The sequence below is a fragment of the Macaca fascicularis genome, chromosome 17 (genome assembly GCF_037993035.2).
Source record: "Macaca fascicularis isolate 582-1 chromosome 17, T2T-MFA8v1.1".
In the NCBI taxonomy this organism is placed as follows: Eukaryota; Metazoa; Chordata; class Mammalia; order Primates; family Cercopithecidae; genus Macaca; species Macaca fascicularis.
In genome coordinates, this window is record NC_088391.1 from 31,681,603 (window position 1) to 31,707,562 (window position 25,960).

At 39.6% G+C, this 25,960-nt stretch overlaps 1 protein-coding gene across 1 annotated transcript in view; it reads left to right on the forward strand.

Moving 5' to 3' along the window:
• Window positions 1-1,464: 1,464 nt before the first annotated feature.
• The window catches only part of LOC135967993 (phosphatidylinositol 3,4,5-trisphosphate 3-phosphatase TPTE2-like), a 60,136-nt gene continuing 35,640 nt past the window's right edge, over window positions 1,465-25,960 (forward strand). The window contains exons 1-5 of the mRNA XM_065532976.2: window positions 1,465-2,697; window positions 15,832-16,720; window positions 19,158-19,220; window positions 22,069-22,122; window positions 23,662-23,715. Of these exons, the coding sequence (XP_065389048.1) occupies window positions 19,165-19,220; window positions 22,069-22,122; window positions 23,662-23,715 (164 nt within the window). The 5' untranslated portion in view covers window positions 1,465-2,697; window positions 15,832-16,720; window positions 19,158-19,164. The remainder of the gene's footprint in view (window positions 2,698-15,831; window positions 16,721-19,157; window positions 19,221-22,068; window positions 22,123-23,661; window positions 23,716-25,960) is intronic.

Sequence of the window (25,960 nt, forward strand, 5' to 3'; positions counted from 1 at the left end):
TGAGTATTTAGGGTCAATAGTGTGGGGGCTTCATGCCTATGTAGCTGATCTTGGACACAAAAGTTTGTGTGAGCATCCCTGGTTGACAATTCTTTGTCCATATTGTCACACATCATTGCTGGGAGAATTAAGTTCTGTTCATATAACTCCACAGGGAGAGGATAACTGGAAGCTGTGCCTGGTTCTGCCTGGACTCTGCTCTATGTGCCTTTTTTCTTCCGAATGTATTCTACAGCCTTTCATCGTAATAAACCATAACCATGAATAGAACAGCTTGTCTAAGTTCTGTGAGTCCTTCTAGCTCATTATTGAATACGGTGGCGGCATTGGGTCCCTCAACACACTAGATAATTAGAGAGGCATTTATTTTTTTCAGATGCTGGCATTGAAAAGGAATAAAGACTACTTAATGAGCTAAGTATTTAGTTTAAGATGTTAGATAAAGGGCAGCAGAATAAAGTTAAAGAAAGTAGAAGGGGCTGTCTGGCTGTTTACCATCACACTTTGCTGCCTCTCTTGGACAATCTATAGACAAGGTTAATAAAACAGTGCAACAAGTTTTCTGAATGCAGAATTGATATACAAAAAAAGATTGCATTCCTATACACCAGCAACAACAACTCAGAAAACATAATTTTAAAAGCAACATTACTAAAAATAATAACATAATCGTTATGGAATCCTAAAGATGTCAATTCTCCCAAAATTAATTCATAAACGATGCAATTCCAATAAAAATTCAAGAGGATTTTTTACAATACTGAAGAAGCTAATGTTACAATTCATGAGGAAGAGTCTATGTTTAAAAACAAAGCACCAAAGTGGGAAACTCATTCTACCAGATTTAAATAATTATTAAAAAGTTAAGTTAAACAGTGTAGTATTGGTGCAGAGATAGATGTATAAACTAATGAAATGAAAAAGAGCCTAGAAAGAGTCCAAATAATATATTGAAATATAAACGATAGGCATGGCATCACAACTCAGTGGTAAAAGATGAGAGTATTCAATAAAAGCTGTGAACATTTGTGGCTGTTAATATTATAATAAAAATTAATATTTGGCCCCTGTCCTTAGTTCCTGACACGCAGCTCCTGAAGTCCTTGGAACCTCCAGAGTGATGGCTGAGTTAATCACCAATGGTGAATGGCAATGATTATCAGTGAGGACCAAAGCTGAGTCTGCAGGCTTGGGCCGGAGCGCAGACAATGAGAGGGGCTCTTCCTTTTGAGGCTTGTCATCTATAACTCATTATCACCGGAAGCCAGAGCCTAAATGAGCCTATCAGTTGCCTTTGGATATAGGAACAAGTCTGAGTATTTATCTGTTTTGAGTTCGGGGCCCCTGTGTGTCCGCTCACTGCCTGTCCGCCGTTCAGCTTGTGCTTGATGCTCGCTAACCATTTAGCAGAAAGAAGAAATCACCGGAGGGACCTCCGGGAGGAGGCGGGGCCCAGCGAGCCTGGCGCCGGGGGCGGGGCCTGACGGGAGCTCTGCTCAGGCTTCAATATGGCTGGCTGTTTCTGTTGACTTCGCCTGTGGAAACCGAATTCCACCTCCATAGTTTCCTCAGGATATGAGTTGGGGGCCTAACCTCGCCTTTAAGGGTCAGGCGAGCTTTCTGGATGCTCGAGAAACCTTTCGGCCTGCGCAGTGGGCGGAGCTTGCCCCAATGCCCCGCCATTTCTGTGAGGACCCACAAGGCCCAGGAGGAGCCTCGGAGTCCCCGAGGGCCCTCGCGTCGCCGCCTGGAGAGGGTGCTCGGAGCCCTGCTCGGGAACTGGTCCCCAACGAGGTGTGGAACCCTCTTTGCTGGAACTCCACAGAGAGAGTGGTAATAAGATAATAATAAGACCGACTACTGTTTATTGAACCTCCACTGGTCACTGGCTGTCAGGGCTTAGGCGAGGGGTGGAATCTAAGGCCCCGAGTTCCTCTATTACAGCCATGGAGAGCCATTCATACCTGCTTAATAGAGTTGTGGTGAGACATGGAATGGGCAAGAAACACACTGATTTATTTATTCATTTTTTAAAATCATTATTATTATTATTTTGAGATGGAGTCTTGTTCTGTCGCCCAGCCTGGAATGCAGTGGCGTGATCTTGGCTCACTGCAACCTCCGCCTCCCGGGTTCAAGCGATTCTCCTGCGGCAACCTCCCAGGTAGCTGGGATTACAGGCGCGCCCCACCATGCCTGGCTAATTTTTGCATTTTTGGTAGAGTTGGGGTTTCATGTTGGCCAGGCTGGTCTCGAACTCCTGATCTCCAGTAATCCACCCGCCTCAGCCTCCCAAAGTGTTGGGATTATAGGTGTGAGCCACCTCACCAGGCCAAGAAAGGCACTTTAGACAGTACCAGAGTTGAGGATTTGGCCTGTGACTCGCTGCAGTTGCCACACTGCAGTTGCCACACTGTGGCCTTAAAACAGTCTTATCCAGTCCTGAAAACCCCAGTGCCTTGGAAACATCAGGATTGGTCAGAAGGACAGTAAGTCCTTAAGGCGCCAGCCCCTGCTCCTCCCTCCAGATTGAGGGGTAAGTATCCCAAGCTCTTTGCAGGATCCTTATCCTGGATGTGGACACCCACAGTCCTGCTAGGACCTGCTTTCAGAACAGTTGATCCCAGACATGGAAGTGCCTGATGCCTTCAGCGAAGCAAGCAGGAAAGGCTCAAGTGATGCTCCTGTATCATCCTGGTGAGTAGCCCATTTGTGATCTCCTATGCACTCTTTCATGTAGCATGTTTTCAAGGTTCATCCAACTTGCAGTGTATTAGTGCTGACTAATATTTCATTGTGTAGATATAATGTATTTTTAAACTTTTGTTTATTTTTAATTGGTACACAACAAATATTTGTACATATTTATGGGGTACATATGTACATGTGATATGTTACATGCATAGAATATGTAATGATCAATCAGGGTATTTAAGGTATCTATCACTTTGAGTATTTGTCATTTCCATATGTTGGGAACATTTCGAGTCTTCTCTTATAGCTGTTTTGAAATACACAATACATTGTGTTAACTGTAGTCACCCTACTCTGCTATAGAACATTAGAACTTACTCCTTCTATCTAACTGTATTAACCAACCACTCTTCCCTGCCAACCCACACACCCTTCCTAGCCTCTGGTATCTATCTATCCACCATCAACTTTTTTAGCTCCTACATATGTGATAACATGCAACATTTGTCTCTCTGTGCCTGGCTTACTTCACATAGCAATGACTTCCAGTTCCATCCAGGTTGCTGCAAACAACATGATTTCATTCTTGTTTTATGGGTGAATAGTACTTGATTATATGTATCACATTTTCTTTATCCATTTGTCTGTTGATGGACACTTAGTTGGATTCTATATTTTTGCTATTGTGAATGGTGCTGCGGTAAACATGGAAGTACAGGTATCATCCCTTTGATATATTGGTTTTCTTTCCTTTGGATAAACAGCCAGTAGTGGCATTGCTGGATTGTAGGGTAGCTCTATTTTCAGTTCCTGAGAAATCTCCATACCATTTTCCATAGTGACTGTACTAATTTGCATTCCCACACAACAGTATATAAGAGTTCCCCCTTCTCCGCATCCTCGCCCACATCCATTATTATTTTGTCTTTTTAATCATAGCCATTCTCACTGGGTGAAGATGATATCTCATTGTAGTTTTAATTTGCATTTCCCTTATGATTAGTGACGTTGAGCATTTTTTCATATACCTGTATGTCCTCTTTGGAGAAATATCTATTTATGTCATTTGCCCACATTCCTTCATTCATTCATTTATTTATTGTAGTCAGGGTTTTGCTCTGTTGTTCAGGCTGGAGTGCGGTGGTGCAATCACGAGTCACTGCAGCCTCCACTTCCTGGGCTCAGATGATTCTCCTGCTTCAGCCTCCAGAGTAGCTGAGACCACAGGCATGTACCACTGTGCCCAGCTAATTTGTGTGTGTGTGTGTGTGTAAATTTTTTTTTTTTTTTGGAGACGGCATGGGAGTGCAGTGGTGAGATCACTGCTCATTCTAGCCTCAATCTCCTGAGCTCAAGTGATCCTTCCACCTCATTTTTTGACTTTTGTAGAGATGATATCTCACTATGTTGCCCAGGCTGGGCTTGAACTCTTGGGCTCAAGTGATCCTACTGCCTTGGCCTCCCCAAATGCTGGGATTACAGGCATGAGCCACCAAACCCAGTCTACTTTTGTATGTTTTTGTAGAGACGGAATTTTACTATGTTACCCAGGCTGGTCTCAAACTCCTGGCCTAGGCGGTCTATCTGCATCAGCCTCCCAAAATGTTAGGATTACAGGCATGAGCCATTGTGCCTGACCCTTTGCCCACTATTAAATGGAATTAGTATTATTTTTTACTGTTGAGGTGTTTGAGTTTCTTGTGTATTCTGGATATTAATTCCTTGTTGGATGAATAGTTTGTAAATATTTTCTCCCATTCAACAGGTTGTCTCTTCAGTCCATTGTTTCCTCTGATGTGCAGAAGCTTTTTAGTTTAATATAGTCCAATTTGAATACTTTTGTTTTTGTTGCCGTGCTTTTGAAGTCTTAGCCATAAAACCTTTTCCTAGACCAGTGTCCTGAAGTGCTTCCCCTATGTTTTCTTCTAGTAGTTTTATGGTTTCAGGGCTTATGTTTAAGTCTTTAATCCATCTCAAATTGATTTTTGTGTATAGCGAAATGTAGGAGGTTTGTCATGTTCTTTTGCATACATATGGATATCCAAATTTCCCAGCACCATTTGTTGAAGAGGATGTCCTTTCCCCAGTGAATGTCCTTGACACCTTTGTGGAAAATCAGTTGGCTGTAAATGTGTGGATCTATTTCTGAGATTTTTATTCTGTTTCATTTGATACCTGTTTTTATACCAATACCATGCTGTTTTGGTCACTAGAGCCTTGTAATATATGTTGACGTCAGATAGTATAATGTCTCCAGCTTTCTTTTTACTTAGGATTGATTCTCTATTCAAGCTCTTTTTTGGTTCCGTATGAATTTTAGGATTATTTTTTCTACTTCTGTAAAGAATGGCACTGGTATTTTGATAGGGATTTTATTGAATCGGTAGATTGCTTTGGGTTGTATGGTCATTTTAACAATATTGATTTTTTTTCTGATCCATGAGCATGGGTTGTCTTTCCATTTCTTTATTCCTTCTCAATTTCTTTCATCTGTGTTCTGTAGTTTTCCTTGTAGAGGTTTTTCACCTACTTGGTTAAATTTTTTTCCTAGGTATTTTATTTTCTTGTAGCTATTATAAATGGGATTTCCTTCTTGATTTCTTTCTCAGCTAGTTTATTATCGGTGTATAGAAATGCTACTACCGTTTGTATGTTGATTTTGTATCCTACAACTTTTTTTTTTTTTAAACGGGGTCTTGCTCTGTAGTCCAGGCTGGAGTGCAGTGGTGCCATCTTGGCCCACTGCAATGTCTGCCTCCCGGGTTCAAGCAATTCTCCTGTCTCAGCCTCCTGAGTAGCTGGGACTACAGGCACACGCAACCACGCCTGGCTAAATTTTGTGTTTTTAGTAGAGACAGGGTTTCACCATATTGGTCAGACTGGTCTTGAACTCCTGACCTCGGGTGATTCTCCTGCCTCAGTCTCTCAAAGTGCTGGGATTACACCATAAGCCACCACATCTGTCTGTATCCTACAACTTTACTGAACTCATTTATCAGATCTAAGAGCTTTTGATGGAATCTTTAGGTTTTTCTAGATACAAGATCATGTCATCTACCAAGAGGGACAGTTTTACTTCCTCTTTTCCAATTTGGGTGTCTTTTATTTGTTTCTATTGTCTGATTGCTCTGGCTAAGACTTCCAGAACTGTGTTAAATAGGAGTGGCAAAAATAGACATCCTTATCTTGTTCCAGTTCTTAGAGGAGAAGCTGAAAGCTATGATAGGATGATGTTAAATGTGGGTTTGTCCTATGTAGCCTTTATTATGTGGAGATATTAATATGGTCCTTCAGTGCCAAGTTTGTTGAGAGTGTTTATCGTGAAGAACTTTTTGATAAAAAAGCATTTTATCAAATGCTTTTTCTATATCTCTTGAAATGATCATATGATTTTGTCCTTTATTCTGTTGATGTGATATGTCATCTTTGTTGATTGGTGTATGTTGAACTACCTTTGCATTTCTGGGAAATCCCACCTGATCCTGGTATGTTATCTTTTTAATATGCTGTTGGATTCAGTTAGTTAGTATTTTGTTGAGGATTTTTACATCTGTGTTTATCAGGGATACTAGAGTGTAACTATCTTTTTTGTTGTTATTGCATTCTTATCTGGTTTTGGTATGAGGGTACTGCTAGCCTAGTAGAATAAGGAAGAATTCCCTCCTTTTCAATTTTTTGGACTAGTTTGAGGAGAACTGGTGTTAGTTTGTCTTTGTAAGTTTGGTAGAATTTGGTAGTGAAGTCATTAGCAGTGAAGCCATTGGGTCCTGGGCTTTTCACCGTTTTGATACTTTTTTATTATGGATTCAATTTCATTACTCACGATTGGTGTGTTCAGGTTTTCTATTTATTCCTGATTCAATCGTGGTAGGTTGTATGTGTAAAGGAATTTATGCATTTCCTCTAAGTTTTCTAGTTTATTAATATATAGTTTTTCATAATAGTGTCTGATGATTTTTAGTATCTCTGTGGTGTCAATTGTAATGTCTAGTTTTATTCATTTCTTTATTTCTTTATTTTTTGACCCAGGGTCTCACTCTGTCACCCAGGCTGGAGTGCAATAGTGTGATCCTGACTCACTGCAGCCTCAAGCTCCTGGTCCGACGTGATCTTCCCACCTCAGACTTCTGAGTGGCTGGGACTACAAGCATATGCAACCATGCCCAGCTAATTTTTGTATTTTTTTTAGAGACAGAATTCTGCCGTGTTGTCCAGGTTGGTCTTGTACTCCTGAGCTCAAACAATCCACCTGCCTCAGCCTCTCAAAAATGCTGGGATTACAGCATGCGTCACCGTGCCTGGCAATGTCTTCTTTTTCATCTTGGATTTTGTTTATTTGGGCCATCTTTTTTATTTTCTTGTTTAGTCTAACTAGCAGTTTATCAATTTTGTTTACCTTTTTGAGAAACAAACTTTTTGTTTCATTGATTATTTATATTGTTTTTTAAATCTATTTCATTTAGTACTGCTCTGATCTTTATTATGTCTGTCTTTCTACTAATTTGAAGTTTGTTTTGTTCTTACTTTCCTAATTCTTTGACGTATATCCTTAGGTTATTTATTTGAAATCTTTCTACTTTTAAAATATAGGCGTTTATTGCTATAAACCTCTCTCCTAGCACTGCTTTTGTTGTATCCCATAGGTTTTGTTATGTTGTGTTTAAATTTTCATTTGTTTCAAGACATTTTATTTTTTGGGACAAGGTCTCACTCTGTCTGTTGCTCAGGCTGGAATGTAATGGCGCAATCTTGGCTCACTGGAACTTCCACCTCCTGGGCTCAAGCGATCCTTCTGCTGGAGCCTTCTGAGTAGCTGAGATTACAGGCACGCACTAGCATACCTGGCTAACTTTTGTATTTTTTTTGTAGAGACAGAATCTCACTATGTTGCCAAGGCCAGTCTCAATCTCCTGGCTCAAGGAATCCACCCACATTGGCCTCCCAAAGTGCAAGGATTACAGGCATGAGCCACCACACCCAGCCTGTTTCAAGACATTTTTTGATTTCCTCTTTAATTTCTTCCTTGATCTAAAGGTCATTCAGGAGCATATTGTTTAATTTCCATGTATTTGTACAGATTCCAAAGTTTCTTTGTTATTGATTCCCTATCCTATTTCACTGTGGTCTGAGAGGATACTGGTATGATTTTGATTTTTGAGAATTTGTTGAGACTTATTCTATGTCCTAACATATGGTCTATCTTGGAGAATTTTCCATGTGCTGATGAAGAAGTATGTGTATTCTGTTACTGTTGAATGAAATGTTCTATAAATGTCTGTTAGGTCCATTGGTCTAAAGTACAGTTTAAAATCAGTGTTTCTTTGTCAATTTCCTGTCTAGGTGATCTGTCTAATGCTAAGTAGAGTGTTGAAGTCCTCATCTATTATTGTATTGCAGTCTCTTTCTCCCTTTAGATCTAATGACATTTGCTTTATATATCTGGGTATCCCAGTATTGAGTGCATATGTTTAGAACTGTTGTATCCTCTTGCTAATGTATCTCCATGTCATTCTATAATGACCATCTTTGTCTCTTTTTACTGTTTTATTTGTTTGTTTGTTTTTGAGACAGAGTCTCACTCTGTTGCGCAGGCTGGAGTGCAGTGGCATGGTCTCTGCTCACTGCAACCTCCGCCTCCCGGGTTTAAGTGATTTTTTCTGCTGTTTCTCAAATCTCTCTCTCCTTTCAATTCTTACTACCCACCCTGGTTTTCAGGCCCTCAACATTTCTCACCTACGCTGTGTAGCAGTCTCCTAACTGATCCCTGACACTTCAGTGTTGCCCCTCTCTCTTCACCACTGAAAGACAGACTACCTAAAGCAAAATTATCATGATACTTCCCTTCTTAAAATCGCTTTTTGACTCTAATTGCCTATTAAATAACGTCTATACTTCTTAATATAATGTACAGACATCTCCCGTTAGTCCCTGCCCTACATCTGTTATTGCAGTAATAGGCAAATGTTTATAATTTCCCCTAGAGTCCCTCTGCTATTTAGTGCTTCCATGAATTTGTTCATTATGATCCTTTTCTCTGAAACTCCCTCACCACTTTTTCTCCTGCTTAATTATTTACTGTCCTTCAAGCCCAAGCTCAAGCATCATCTTTTTCAGAAAATCTACTCTGAAGTTCCAGACTGGACCAATGGCCCCTTTTAATGTTCCCCATAGTGTTGATCTCTATCTTTTCACTTCAAACATACTTTTAAATGTACTTCCTGAATATAGTTTGTTATAATTTTAATATTTATATTTTTCTATATGTTTTTCTTATCTTTGTGATTTCTGTTGACTCCTACTTATGGTAGTTTGACTCTTCAACTCTTCGTTAAATTTTAGAAATAGGTCATATTTGTCTTAACTTTAACTTTGGGTACCCTGAGAGACTGGAATTGAGATGATTTGCCTGATTTCTGCTTGGTTCTGGAAATAGTATCAATCAGGAACCATTCTAGTTTGATTTATTGGTTTGCAGTTTATTGGACTTATTCATAGTCCAATTGGACCAACCATATTCATTGGTATAAATTCAAATTCCATCATAAGAGTAAAGCTGGTTAGAAAACGTTTGGGAAGACTATTAAAATTATTAATGTTTTAAAATCCACTGCCTACAGAGACTGAATTGCTTATTGGTTCACTTGTCATATCCTTCCAACTTTGTCTTTTCTACTAAATGTTGAATGAAATGTTCTATAAATGTCTGTTAGGTCCATTGGTCTAAAGTACAGTTTAAAATCAGTGTTGATCTGAAGGTCATTCAGGAGCATGTTGTTTAATTTCCATGTATTTGTACAGATTCCAAAGTTTCTTTGTTATTGATTTCCTATCCTATTTCACTGTGGTCTGAGAGGATACTGGTATGATTTTGATTTTTGAGAATTTGTTGAGACTTATTCTATGTGCTAACATATGGTCTATCTTGGAGAATTTTCCATGTGCTGATGAAGAAATATGTCTTCATCTTCTAAATCTTCATCTACTAAAGACATTAGTAGAATGTCTTTTCTACTAAATATATAGCTCATTTTAGTGTCTGGATTTATGTGGAGGTCTCAGACTTAGTTCCTTACTTTGTCAGGTTCAAATCCTATTAGTCAACCAGAGAAATTCTAGATCTCCAGGATTGCTGAACAGATTCCCAGGAATATGTCAGAGCATTGCAAAGTGCCCTATTGACATCTCATTCCCAGCTTCTTGAAAAAAAAAGTATTTTGATTTTCCTATTGATTGCCCCAATTCCTGTTTACTACCTCAGGCAGCCACAATGTTAACTAACAAAGCTCTAGGTTTTTGGTTTTGACTCACTTCCAGGGCATCACTGGCTTTTGTGTTGACTGATGACTTTAGTTTCACCTCTAGATTGTGTGTGCAATTGTGCGTGTGTCTGTAATCATTCTGTACTTCCTTTACATTTTTGTGAGTTCAGAAATGTATTTAAAAGTGTATTTGGGGCCGGGCGTGGTGGCTTACGCCTGTCATCCCTTTGGGAGGCTGAGGCGGGAGGATAACCTGAGGTCAGGAGTTCAAGACCACCCTGGCTAACATGGTGAAATCCCGTCCCTACAAAAAATACAAAAGTTAGCCGTGCATGGTGGCATGCACCTGTAATCTCAGCTACTAGGCTGAGGCAGGAGAACAGCCTGAACTCGGGAGGCGGAGGTTGCAGTGAGCCAGGATCGCACCTCTGTGCCTTAGCCTGGGCAATGGAGCAAGACTCTGTTTCAAAAAAATAAAAATAAAAGTGCATTTGGAAGTGATATCAGTAAAAATGGGAAGCTGGGAACCTTCCAAAATTCCTTTATCCATGAAAGCGACTGGGAAAAATAGAAGCACCTTTTTCAGAACTCCGGAAAATATCCAAAGGCTTGCTGCAACCTTGGGAGCATTTATTCAAGAATGTAGGCTGAATTTTGGTGAGAATAGTGAACTTTGTAGTGCTCTTACTTTCTCTATGCTCATCACATCCTCCCGGTTCCATGGTAGCTTTGAAAACGAACATCCTACAATCTTGTTGAAAACCAAGCTCCTGGGAACCATAGAAAAGAACAAAAGGGGGTTGGGACTCATTCAAAGCCTTATTCCCAGAGAAACGTCATTATGTGACTTGACTAGGAGGTCCCAGGAAGATTCCACTCACAAGGCTATCTTTATTTGGCCTGACTTAGAGCTCCCCCAGCCTTTGGTCAGGGGATATGTGTTGAAGACAATCAGAGGCAATTGCTGAACATCATGGCTACCTGGGGTATAGATAAGTTGAGATACATAATATGCTAGCAAAAATGTAAACAAAAGAAAGCAAACAAAGAAAAAATCAAATGCTGAGAGTACTAAACTTGATTGCTGTCAGAAGACATTTCTGTTCATGTCTTCCACCTACAAATTTAATGTCTTTTCCATCTCAACTAAGTACTTATCATGCCGTGTAGCTATAACTTTTGTAGCTTGAGGTTTGACAGCAAAACTGGCACAGATTTCTTTGTTCTTCTTCACAATTTTATGGGTAAAGGATTTGTCCTTACTATAAATCTTAGCAACCTCAGCCTATAGTATTTTTCTTTTCTTATGATGTCAGAGACTTTCACCTTTTCACCTAAAGGAAGCGCATTTTGACTTCTCTCTGGCATATCCAAATTGCCAGGATAATTACCATTGCATATTGGGGCAATTATGAAGTGAAATAAGGGTTACTTGTATAACACCCCTATGATGCCATGACAGTTGGTGTGAGAATCAAGATGGCTACTTAGGGTCTAATGAGACTTATTAATCAAGAGTTCTATATGTAGCAAAATATCCTTCCACATTGAAGGAGAAACATAAGACATAAGTATCTTAAGACTTTTTAGATATTCCTTGATAAACAAAGCTAACAAAATTTGTTGCTTGAAGACATCTCTATAAGAAATACTAATGGGAGTCATTTAGGCTGAAATGAAAGAATACTAGGTAGTAACTGAAATTCACATGAGGAAATAAAGAGCTGAGAAAGATAACTATATGAGTAAATATAAAAGGCAGTATAAGCGTAAAGCAATTCTCATGAATGGATTGATGAAGATAGAGCATATGAAGATATGGTTTATATGACATTAACAGCACAATGGAAGAGAAAGGGAATGGAGCTACATAGGAAAAAGTTTATGTATACTGTTGTAATTAAGTTGGTATTAATATGAACTACATAGTTATAAATCAACATGTTATTTGCAATATCCAGGGCAACCACGAAGAAAACAACTCAAAAATGTAGTAAAATACATGACAAGGAAATAAAAATTGTACACTATAAAACTATTTAGCATAAATCTTACTTTATCAATGATTGTATGAAATGGAAATTTCTCTCCATTTAAAAGGAAGAAATTTGCAGAATGAATTAAAGGACATGATCCTAATATATGCTGTGTATAAGAGACATGCTTTAGACCAAGACTCAAATAGATTAAAAGTATAGAAAAAGATATAACAAGCAAATAGTAACCAAAACAATATAAATTAAGAGATGGAATCATAATACAAAATCAGAAAAAATAGACTTAAAGGAAAAAGTTTTAGTAACAACAAAGGACATTTTATAATAGTAAGAGGCTCAATCCATCAAAAAGAGAACAGAGCCCCAAAGTCCATGAATAAAGTTTTGACAGAATTGAAGGGAGAAACAATTCAGCAATAAGAGTTGAAGACTTCAATTTCCTACTTTCATTAATAGCTAGACAATTGGTTAGAAAACACTAAGAAAATGTAACACTTGAATAATACTATAAACCAACTAGATTTAACAGGTATCTACAGCATACTCCATCCAAAAACAACAGATATACAGTCTTTATAAGTGCACGTGGAACATTCTCCAGGAAAGACCATATGCTAGGCAATAAAACAACTCCCAATAAAATTTAAAAGATTTAAATAATACGAAGCATGTTCTCAACTGCAATAAAATGAAGTTAGAATAGTAAGAGAAGGAAATTTGAGAAGTTCACAAATATATGGAAATGAAACAATGTACTCTTAAATAATCAATTGGTCATAGAAGAAATCCAAGAGAAATCAGAACATACTTTGAGATGAATGAAAAAAAAACTCCACATCTCAAAACTTATGGAATGCAGCTAATGCAGTGCTTAAAGGGAAATTTATCGGTGTAAATTCTTACATTAGAAGAGAAGAAAGATCTCAATCAATAATCTAACTTTCCAACTAAAGAAACTAGAAAAAGATGAGCAAACTGAAACCAAGGCAAATAAAGCAAGGATATAATAAATGGAGTGAAAATAAATAAAATAGCAAGCAGAAAAGCAACAGAGAAATAAACCAAAAGTTATTTGAAAAGATCAACAAAATTGATAGCTTAGCTTGATCAAGAAAAAAAAGGAAAGAACTCAAAAGTATGGTAAATAACCTAAGTAAATAACAACAACAACAACAACAAAAAACCCAAACCCTTAGATAGTCTAGTAAAGATTATGAAAAACCAACAGTTTACATTAAACTTAGTGGCAGAAGTCTTAAAGCTTTTCTCCTAAGATGAGGAACAAGACAAGGATGCCTGCTCTTGCTTTTTCTATTCGACATTGTACTGGAGGTTCTAGCCAGGACATTTAGACAAAACAAAACAAAACAAAACCAACAACAAAAAAGAAATAAAAAGCATCTAGATTGGAATGGAAAAACTGAACTATATTTTTTGCAGATAAATAATGTTGTATGTAGAAAATCTAAGGAATCCACAACAACAAAACAACAAACCTGCTGGAGCAACAATTGAGTTCACAAAAGATCTAAGATCAATGTGCAAAAAGTCAGTTATATTTAGAAACACTAGCAATGAGAAGCCTGAAGATGAAATTAAGAAAGTAATTTTATTTACAATAGCATTTAAAAAAAGACTAAAACAAAAGAAATATAAGAGTACAAAACATTATTGAAAGTGATTAAGACCTAAATAAATGGATACACATTCTGTATTTACTGAATGGAAGACAGTACTGTTAAGATGACAGTACTCCACAAATTAATCTACATATTCAACTCAGTTCCTATCAGAATCCTAGCTTCTATTTTGCAGAAATTGACTTGCTGATCCTAAAATTCATTTGAAAATGCAAGGGACTCTGAAGAACCAAAATGATCTTGAAGAAGAACAATGAAGTTGCAGAGTCCACACTTTATTTCAAAACTTACTATAAAGCTCTAGTGGTTAAAATTGTTTAGTACAAGAATAAGGATAGACATGTAGATCAATGGAATAGAATTGAGAGTCCAGAAGTAAATCCATACATTTAAGGTCAATTGATTTTCCACAAGGGTACCAAGACCATTCAGTGGAAAAGAACAGTCTCTTCAGCAAGTGGTGCTGGAATAACTGGATATCCACATACAAATGAATGAAGTTAGATCTCTTCCTCACATCGTACAGAAAAATTAACCTCAAATGGAAGAAATATCTAAAGGTAAGATCCCAAACTATACTCTTAGGCAAAAACAGAGGTGTAAATTTTTCTGATATTGACTTAGTAATGATTTCTTTTTTTCCTCTCCTTTTATGTGGGACAGGAAAGCTAGAGGGGTTTAGAGTTGTCTTACTGCTTTTCCCCTATGTCAGACAAGGCCCTGATAAAGCAGTTTTTCTTTAGGGCAGGACTTCCACACAGAGAATAGAATGCCCTGGGCATATTTCAAAATGGTTGATACACCCACTCACTCTCTCTATCCACCAACTAGGGTATACTTTGAAATGGTTGCTTTTCCCTTTTCTTTGTGTAAAGAGCCTGAGGAAATTTTCTTCAGCGTTCATCATGAGAACCTGGTAGGGTTTCTGGAAGTAAAATTCGTGGAAGTATAAGGGGTCCCCAAGGCGGGACTCCAACAAGTTTTCAACTCTCAAGGTAGCCCACACTCAGCCACTGGTAGGTAATTTATTGATTAGCATTTAAGTGTTCCTACCAATTACTGGCTCCTGTGGCTTCTGCTCTCAGGTAAACTGTGATGTTCTGTAGTCACCTGTCTCTCTAGTTTTTGAGGAAGTGGTTTGCCCTGTGACCTCTATTCTCTGACAGATCTAAGAAAAGTTGTTGATTTTCAGTTTGATTATCTTTTTTCCTGTTGTGAAGATGGGAGTGATGATTTCCAAGTTCTCTACATGTTGGAGTGGGAACTCGAAGACCTAATTAACTTCTTAAGAAATTGCCAAACTGTTTTCCAAAGTGGATCTAGCACTTTACATTCCTGGCATTGTATGAGAGTTTCAGTTTCTATCTTTGTCAACACGCCATCTTTCTAATTTTAGATATTCTAATAATTATCTAGTGGTTTCTTATTGTAGTTTGAATCTGCATTTCTCTAATAGCTACTTATGATGACCATCTTTTCACTTGCTTGTCAGTTGCAAATCTTTATTAGTGAAGTATCTGTTCACATATTTTGCCCATTTTTTTTTTTTGGAGACGGAGTCTCGCTCTGTCGCACAGGCTGGAGTGCAGTGGCGCGATCTCAGCTCACTGCAAGCTCCGCCTCCTGTGTTTACGCCATTCTCCTGCCTCAGCCTCCCGAGTAGCTGGGACTACAGGCGCCCGCCACCTCGCCCGGCTAGTTTTTTGTGTTTTTTGGTAGAGACGGGGTTTCACCGTGTTAGCCAGGATGATCTGGATCTCCTGACCTCGTGATCCGCCGGTCTCGGCCTCCCAAAGTGCTGGGATTACAGGCTTGAGGCACCGCGCCCGGCCATTTTGCCCATTTTTTAAAAGTTGAGTTGTTTTCTTACAATTGAAGTTTATTTTTTCTTATAATCAAAATTTTAATTGACACATAATAAATCGTACATATTTATGAGGTACAGTGTGATGTTTCAGTATATTTTACATGGTATAATGATCAAATCATGGTAAATAGCGTATCCATTGACTGAAACATTTACCATTTCTTTCCTGTAAGAACATTCCAAATCCTCTCTTCTAGCTAGAATATGAGTGTATTTTAAATGTACAACTATTTGTTTTCTCACAATCCTATAAAATGATAGCTTGAGTCAATGAAGTTTCCCCCGCAAGTCCTATCAACCTTGCTTATTTTAGTGAAATTTAATACGGTCTAGAAAACACTGAGCCCTTTGGTTATTCTCTGTAACCCACAAAGGAAACCGAACACTTGACATAAACGTCTTCACCAGAGTAAATAAGAAGAATCCCCTCCATGACATGCAAAAGAAAAGATAACTGGAGAGATCGTCTCTGCTCTGAGGTTATTATCCAGTGGTCTTTGGTTTTGGTACGTTGTCCCCCACCCCATGCCCTTCTCCCTCATCTTTAATGAGTATCTGTATGTGTGGCAGAACAGCATGTTTTTAAGTCTCTGCACTCTTGGACCAAGCTCGTTCTGTTCCCCACTCTAGGAGAATCTCAAGAGCACAGGATTCTGTTTGGGGTTGCTATGGACACACAGTTCTTATTCCAGTACTGGCTTCTTCTCAATACGAGGTAAAGACCTAGAGGTGAGGGTCTCTGAGCAAGGTAGTCCCATCCCATCCTCTGCCCTCTCTGTTGGCTGATGTTGTCCTCTCCTCCTCATCAGGAGAATTAAAATCATGTAAAGTTTTGGTGGGGGAACTAGATGGTGGTGTCTGGGGCCCACAGACAGGAAAGTTTGCTTATACCAGCTGGAGGGACCACTAATTGACATTCGTTTCCTCTCCCAGGGACCTTACAGAGTCCCTTTATCCTCGGGGTACTGGGGGACAACTAGTGGGTGTAGGGCCAACTAGCAATAACCTTGTTATTTGTCAGGAATTGGGTAAAGATTTGATCTAACAAGCTTGGTTTTGGGAATTAAAAAATGAAAAAAGGAAAAGCCATAATCCTGAAAGGCAATGGGAGAGAAAGCTGCTAATGGGATCTTGAATACATTTCTCCCTCTTAGAGAAAGTTGTACTGAAGACACAAGACCTGAGACTTATGTCATTTTAGCGGCTGAACCGACCCCAGCCTCTTGTGAGCGGCAGTGGTGCCGGAAGCAGTCTAGCCTACAGGTAAGCAGGTCCAGGGCTTACAGGGAGAAACTCCCAGAAATCCAGCTCTGCCTTGGGTTGCTCTGTTTCACGTCCAAAGGTGTGCTTGGGCCACATCTCTGGAACAGAAGGTGGTAGACTGAGAGCTTTGATATTTCTACTCCTACTGCACATGAGCTGGTATAACCCCAAAGTTATGGAATTTGCTGCTGTCTGTGACCCAGCAAATAGAAATAGAAAAGTAATTAGAAAAATAATAGATATAGAAAAAAGTTTAAACAATAAAACAAGCCTCATTCTATACCTGTTAATGTCCTTAAAAATAGGACATTTTAGGCAGTGTGATAACATGCATATACTGGTCGCTTTAATCTTTCCTATAGGGGCAGCTGGTTGCCCTAATGGTGGATGCTCTGTTCAGGATGGTGAGCTAGTGCTCAGCTCCGGAAGCCACTCCACAGAGATGGCCACTGAACGGGCTTCAGTGGTCCCATCTCAACATCTCCAGGAAGGTTTAGGAAGATTTTGGCCTCTGGAATATTAGGACTCTGTTGAGAATGAACCTTTCATGCTTGGAGCACCTAAAGTACAGAAAGCTTACAGAAGCTTATGTACTGTGCCTGCTTGCTACTGAATGTTTTGTTCAATGAATATCTGTATGTGTGGCAGATTTGATTGGAGACCTACTTTTCTTTATAACCTGGTAGCATGATTATGAAGGTGTAGCTAACCTTTACCTAACTCAAACTTCTGTGGTTTCTCCTATCTACCAAAAAGCATTTAGGAATTCTGCGTGATCACGTAATTTTAGGATAGTTTACCATTCTCACCTTCCTTAGAAGGCAATTTAGCTAGCTACTTATTCACGTCCCATGAGGGAAGTCATTCTGTGCTCCCAAGCAGCTTATCAAACTGCTATTTCACACTTCATGCAATATCTCCCTGAAAGGAGTTCAGGTAACATCTATGGATGTCTTGTGTCCTTTTTGGAGATGAGTTTCCCAAGGAACTTGCTTAGCAATCCTGGCTTGTCACCTGGATCTGAAGAGTAACTTGAGTGTCTTCCGGTTCTCTTCCTCAGTAGAAGATATCTGAAAAATCCAGTAATCATTCAATAAGGCTGCTTATGTCAGAAACTCAAATTCTTATGTTTTTGGTGTTTTGAACCTTTTCCTCTGTTAAGACTTATTAGTGTATTCTGCATAGACAACCCAGTTGTTCTTCCTGCGGAAAAGCAGCGAATACCTCTAGATGCTTTTCTTTTTGTAAAAGGCATTTTTTTCCTGAGACCGGGATGAATTTCCATGAGCCATTCAAGGACCTAAAAGCACCCACTTACAACTTGAAAGGTTCCCTTCATGGCCTTCAGACCAGGCTAATGAGATTTGATAATTTGAACTCCAGCACTGCTTTCCTCACATGCTGAAAGAATAGCACAAAATTAATGTCTATCTGTGCTTTAAGGTTTGAGCTATCAATCACAGTCCAAAATTAGTTTGTGTAGCAGAACTTTTACTTAAAGACATAAAAAGATACCATTTAATATATTGTTTCCAAAATGTGTTTCTCACACATTTCAACTGTGAGAATGAGGTTCTGTGGTCAAATAAGTTCAGAAACCTGAGCACACTCTTGGGAATCCCAGTTTTTATCAGCAGCAAAAAAAAAAAAAAAAAAAAAAAAAAAAAAAGGGTGCAGTTTCTTAAACTTATTTAAACATTTGAAAAGTTAGCAAATTGTGGCAAAGAGCATTAATTCTTGAGTCTTGGGAGTTTATTACTTTGATGAGCATGTTCGTGTATTTGAAACTAAAAATATCAGTTTATATTGCCACATGCTGATTTTTATGGCATAATATATGGTGTAGAGAGCAGGTTGTCTAAAAAACCAATATTTGCAAAATGCTGAATATTCAGCATGGTTTTATGAAGTCGACAGATGTGGAGTGTATTTTGCATGTGTCTTAACTTACAGATGAGGAAATGAAGTTGTAGAGAGATTAAATTAGCCAAGCCAGTGGTTTGGGTGCTAGGAAGTCTTGATTTTGTAAAAGATAGCCATATGACTTAAAAAAATGAATCCAGACAAAAAGAAAACAAAATGATTCTACACATATAATCTACTTTAAGTTCACAAAAGGTTTTAAACATAATTTAGGCTATCCTTGACTTACCTACTTGTTTATTTCCTACCAAAGATGACCAGGAACTAGCCATTGATATAGAAACAGTCATTATTCTAACATTTTCTTTCTTTTTTCTCTGTCCTTTCACACACACACACACGCACACACACACCCCCTCAGAAGTACTAGTGTTGTGCCCTGAAATTGTTTTAGTTCGTGTCAAAATTCCTCTGATTCTATTTTTTTGTGTCCTGAAATACTGTCAAGATTAACATCCTGATTGCCTTTGAAAATATCTGATTTTATTTTTTGTCTGTGTTTTTTACTCTTTAGTAGAATTATGGATTCATTAACAGTGTCTACCATAACAGCATCTGACAACTATGACCATAATGGGTGAGTTGACTGATCTAAGTGGTGAAAAATACTGGGAGCATCAGTGGCAATAACAGCTTTCCGTAAGAGAGTATAAGCATCTTTAGGTAGCGTTGTTTTTGAACCTATGTAGAAAAATTAAGATCAGGTCAGAAGAGGGACACTTGGTACTCAAAGTTTGGTTGTGACTCTTAGTAATTGGCAGCCAAAACCCTTAGGAAACTATCAGAACGCCTGTGTATGAGACTCTATCAAGAACAATTCATGAGAGGAGAGAATCCTACTTGGAGAAAGAGGTGGTAGCATTGGACAGGCTGCAGAATAGCGCTTAGCAGATAGAAAAGAGTTAAGAGACCCTGTATCTGTTCCTCACCCTTCAGAGCTGGTGCCCCAAACCCAAATCCATCATCACATTGGATAGAGCCCCTGCCTGAGCTTTAGTCACTTGATCCTATTTGAGGGGAAGCAAAGATAGCTGTGACTCATGAAGAGCATGAGTCACATGGTGGAGGGACTTGAGAATTAGGGAATCAAAATGGGCAAGAACGTTGTGTGCCTTCAAATGGAACATGAATTTGAAGCAAATTTAAGTTCAAGTTGCTGTCACACATGATGATCAGGTTCAATAATAAAGAATTGTATTTAAATCTTGATTCATTAAACTTTCTTGAGAGTCCTAAACAATTTATATTCCTAACACATAGAGACTTCTTTCTGGAGAAAAATGAAGTACGAGGTGCCAAATAACAGATTTACATGATAATTTTTTAGGGACAACACACTGTAATTTGTAACACAGCCATAGCCAATTTGAACCAAAAAAAAAAAAAAAAAAGTAGTGTATGAATTTACGTTGTTTCTTACTGTCTGCCTTTAATCCTTTGCACTAATCCCAATGAATTAACATCAGAAATCTGTACTGGAGCTAACAATGAGAGGTGATATCATAATATATATTGGAGATGGGAGGAATTCAGGTTCGTGAAAATCAGTCTCAGAATTATTCTTGGGAAAATAGTGTTCTGGACACTGATTCTAAAATTCTTTCTAAAAAGTTAGGTGTTAAGTGAGCTAAGTCATATTTACGATATCTTTCAGATTCAAGGAATTTTGTTGTTCAAATACATTAGTCATATCTCCACTCCATGTGGCAAATCTGTAATATGTTTTTACATTTGGTGTTTAGAGTAAAATACAGAAACCTTACATAGAACTTTATAATAAGCTTCATGTATTCAGATATAATTGGTACTTTGATGACTAATGCTGTTTGTGTTATACTCAGAAAGTACTTTCCTAAGATTACAAATATATTCCCAAAAATATTTTTTATATTTGAATTAATTTTCTACGTTTAAATAAAACAAGTGCTGCTGTTGTTACTTTAACATCTCCCCACATTAGTGTTATATTCTATACACTTCATGCAATGCCAGCTTAACAATACCTGTAATATGGCCCAAGGATGCTACAAAAGGAAATGCTGGTCTGTATATCAAAAGACTTTCCTGGCTGAACACGGTGGCTGATGCCCGTAGTCCCAGCACTTTGGGAGGCCAGGGTGGGTGTATCATGAGGTCAGGAGTTCAAGACCAGCTTGGCCAGCGTGGTGAAACCCCATCTCTATGAAAACTACAAAAATTAACCAGGCATGTTGGTGCGTGCCTTTAGTCCCTGCTACTTGTGAGGCTGAGGCAAGAGAATTGCTTGAACCTGGGAGGCAGAGATTGCAGTGAGCTGAGAGCGCAGCACTGCCCTCCAACCTGGGCAACAGAGCAAGACTCTGTCAAAAAAATAAAAATAAAAAAAGCAAAAGAAAAGTAATTGGAATCAGTTTGAACTGAAAACGTTAAGTCTAGGAAGTTACATGTTGTCTTACTATGTACGTTTTAAGTTCTTTGGCACTGTGCTGTGTGTGAACTGAGAGTATCTTCTAGTAGGCTGTCCGTTGCAACATGTGATATAAAGGAACACAATTATACATGTATATATGCATCTACAAACACACACATCCATGCATTCATACACACAAAAGAGAAAGAGATTTGGGCTATTCCCTGTCAGGAGCAACCGTGGGAACGAGGAGTTCCCTTGAAATTATTTCTAGAGGACTCTCTAGATGAGCTTTGTATGGAATATTCTTTTGTTTTTTTTGGATGGAGATAGGAAAATAGGGAAGAACTCATAGAAGGAGGCTTTTTATGTTAGTGTTTGTCACCTTTGCTTTCTGTGCGAGTGTGGACCAAGGGAGAAGCGAATCCTGCTTGGAGTGAGAAGGAGATAGGAGGGGACAAAGAGCAGAGAAACCCCAGCAAAAAAAAAAAAAAAAAAAAGAACAGAGCTAATAACCCTGGAAGTATTTCACACCCTCCAGAGCTCTGCCATAGCGTGAGGCTGACTCCCTTGGCCCATACCCACCATCAAGGGATGAAGCCCTTGTTTGAAGCCTGCGGCTACTTGGCAATAACTCTTGGGCAGGAAAGACAAGTAGGATGGGTGCCAATTGAGGAGGTGATTGGAGGTGATAGAGAAGGAGGAACTCAGATGGGATGATAAGAAGGGGGACTTACAGACTAAAGTTGAACTGGAATTAAATGCCCTCTAAAAATGCTGTTATACATTGAGGTGTAGATACAGTTACTTAGTCTGAATAGATCGATATATTCACAGCTTAAGATATGCACTGTTGGCATATTAAACCTCATTTCTAATAAAAAAATAAATGCCATCTCAGGTCAATGTAGTGATATACATACTTGTGAATAATCAAAGTGTAACTGGGAAATAACTCATAGACTAACTGTAGCTACTTGTTGCAAAATGTTAGAATGACGCATTATATCTCGCTCTGACCATATTTGTCCTGTAGTCCCTATCCGAATGACCTGGCGGGAGTCATTATTGATCGACCCACCGATGACAGGTGAGTTATAAAAGATGTACACATGGCCAGCAGCAGCGGTTCCCACCTGGAATCTGAGCACTTTGGGAGGCCAAGGCGGGCAGATACCTTGAGGTCAGGAGTTCGAGACCAGGCTGGCAAACATGGTGAAACCCTGTCTCTACTAAAAATACAACAGTTAAGGCCGGGCGCGGTGGCTCACGCCTGTAATCCCAGCACTTTGGGAGGCCGAGGTGGGCGGATCACGAGGTCAGGAGATCGAGATCATCCTGGCTAACACGGTGAAACCCCATCTCTACTAAAAATACAAAAAACTAGCCGGGCGTGGTGGCAGCGCCTGTAGTCCCAGCTACTCGGGAGGCTGAGGCAGGAGAATGGCGTGAACCCGGGAGGCGGAGCTTGAAGTGAGCTGAGATCACGCCACTGCACTCCAGCCTGGGCGACAGAGCGAGACTCCGTCTCAAAAAAAAAAAAAAAAAAATACAACAGTTAGCCAGGCGTGGTGGCAGGCGCCTCTAATCCCAGCTACTCGGGAGGGTGAGGCAGGAGAATTCCTTGTACCTGAGAGGTGAACATTGCAGTGAGCCGAGACCATGCCACTGCATTCCAGCCTGGGCAGCAGGAGCGAAACTCTCTCTCAAAAACAAGAAAAAGATGTACACACAAACACACATACAAATTGGTGACAGAGAAGGAGGCTGAGATTACTGGGATTCACTCTCAGGAGTGTTGACAGTTATACAGCCTTATCTTTGATATCGTTTCTTTATCATCTCACTGTATCACACATAGGTAAATTACATATTTTTTACAGTTGTTCAGAAAGAAAGAGGAACAGACTATAGAGAGAGGCTTCCGTCTGTTACTTTCTTCTTATACTTAGTAACAGTCAAATGCCTTGCATACTTAGATTTTCTGTGTATGAGACATACTGGAGTGGACCATGGGAATAGAGACTCCTCTTTAGAGCAAGGAGAAGGTACGAGTACTTGGGGAACTGTGAAGCCCTCAGCAGAAAGGAACAAATCTAAGAGCCTTGGAAGTGTTCTCCACCCTCGAGAACTCTGGCACCATGGAGGCTGCTGCTCCAAACCTCATGTCACCATCATATTGGATTGTGCTCCTGTGTCAGACCTCTAGTGACTTGACTCTCTTTGTGGGGCCGGGAAGACAGCCATGCTGGTTGAAAATAAGGAGGTAATGGAGGGCCTTTGAAACAGGACATTCAATGAAATAAGGGGGCTGACTATGCCCAAACAAAAGTTGAGTTTGAAATAACTGCCACCACAAAGGCTGACACGCATTGGGACTGAGGTCATAATAAGGAAGTTTATTTACTTCTGGAGCATTACTGTTTCCCCCAGCCTAAGATGTTGGTTGCCATCGTAAATATCCTGCTTTCTAATAAAAGAAAATGATATTTTAGAACCAAATAGTGTGATACACGTGCATAGTCAGAACTTTACTGGTTTATGTGCAGAGTAATGAAAGCTAGTTTCTCCAGATAGTAAATTTCAAATTGTGTCCCCTGTCTGACTGTATTCTTTTATCATCCTCTAGTCCACCCACTAATGAATTGACAACAGCAAACCCAGAGGCACGTATCAATGAAAGGTGAGTTATATTTAGATAAATGAAGACACACGTATGCATAACTGTGCTTAGAAGTAGTCACACACCCAGGCACATAAAGAAATGTATGCATCCATCCATCCCCACTTCTCCCAACACACCTCCACTAACAAACCCATGCACACAATGGAAACATATAATAAGGAGACAGAGGGATGGACATTTGTGGAGTTTATTCTGAGAAGCCTGCATGGCCAGAGAGAGTGTTTTTAAACAGGGTCTACAATTCTTCTCATGGTAGCCTTTGTAGGTAGCATTGCATCCTTTTCTAATAGAGTGGTATAAAAAAGGGCTGGTCCTAGGAGAGTTGCTGATTCTTGTTAGTGTATTTGTCACGCTTAGTTCCTAGTAAGCACCTTCTTAAAGGACTCAGATTTCCTGAGTTTGAGAGCCTACCAGACTGACACAAGGGAGGAGAGAATCCTATTTGCAACATAGAGGAGATAGCCACTGACAAGGAGCAGTGAAGCCCTGGGGAAAGAATGGAGCTAATGGAACATGGACTTGTCCCTCACACTCCTGAGCTCTGTCAACATATGAGGTTGGTGCTAAAACACAAACACAAGCACGCCACCTCATTGGATGCTGCTCTTCCTTAGGCCCGCAGCTACTTGCCTGTATCTCATGGACAGGAAACACTAGCATGATGGCTGAAAGGAAAGACGTGATGGAGAGATCCAGGAAGTGGGCCATAGATGGGATTAGAGGGGTGACTGCCTACACAGTGGAGCTGAATTTAAAAAGAAATTCACCCACAAAAGGCTGTCATGCATTGATCAGCTCTGGTGGTAGAGAGTTTTGGTTAACTCTTGAGTCAGTGAGTCTTGGATAGGTGTAAAATGTGTGCCGCACTCTTAGAAAGTATAATGTGTAGGGTAAATGGCATGGCAGATTCCAAAGAACCAAATACACACATGAATTCTGTAGGGTAGAGCAGCTTACAGGTTGAAAAGTAATTGTAGCCAGGCATGTTGGCTCACACGTGTGGTCCCAGCGCTTTGGGAGGGCAAGTCAGGTGGATCACGAGGTCAGGAGTTCAAGACTAGCCTGGCCAATGTCGTGAAACTGCCGTCTTTACTAAAAATACAAAAATTAGCTAGGCACAGCGGTGTGTGCCTTTAGTTCCTGCTACTCGGGAAGCTGAGGCAGGAGAATTACTTGAACCCGGGAAGCTGAGATTGCAGTGAGCCGAGATCGCACCACTGTACTCTAGCCTGGGCATCAGAGTGAGACTGTCGCCGAAAAAAAAAAAAAAAGCAAAAGAAAAGTAATTGGAACTAGTTTGAACTGAAAAAGTTAAGTCTAGGAGGTTACAAGTTGTGTTACTATGTACGTTTTAAGTTCTTTGGCACTGCACTGTGTGTGAACTGAGAGTATCTTCTAGTAGGCTGTCCATTGCAATGTGACATAAAGGAATACAATTATACATGTATTTATGCATCTACAAACACACACATCCATGCATTCATACACATAAGAGAGAAGGAGATTTGGGCTATTCACTGTCAGGACCACCCATGGGGACAAGGAATTCCCTTGAAACTATTTCTAGAGTCATCTCAGGATGAGCTTTGTACGGAATATTCTTTTGCTTTCGGGATGGAGGTAGGAAAATGGGGAAGAACTCATAGAGGGCGGCTTATTATGTGAGTGTTTGTCACCTTTCCTTTCTGTGGGAATGAGACTGTACTCGTCGTGTGGACCAAGGGTAAGGGAATCCTGCTTGGAGCGAGAAGGAGATAGGAGGGGACAAAGAGCAGAGAAACCCCAGCAAAAAAAAACAACAGAGCTAATAACCCTGGAAGTATTTCACACCCTCCAGAGCTCTGCCATAGTGTGGGGCTGACTCCCTTAGCCCATACCCACCATCACATGGGATGAAGCCCTTGCTTGAGGCCTGCAGCTACTTGGAGGTAACTCTTGGGCAGGAAAGACAAGTAGGATGGGTGCAAATTGAGGAGGTGATTGGAGGTGATAGAGAAGGAGGAACTCAGATGGGATGATAAGAAGGGGGACTTACAAACTGAAGTTGAATTGGAATTAAATGCCCTCCAAAAATGCTGTTATACATTGAGGTATAGATACAGTTACTTAGTCTGGATGGATCGATATGTTCACAGCCTAAGATACGTACTGTTGGCATATTAAACCTCATTTCTAATAAAAAAACAAATGCCATCTCAGGTCAATTTAGTGATATACATACGTGTGAATAATCAAAGTGCAA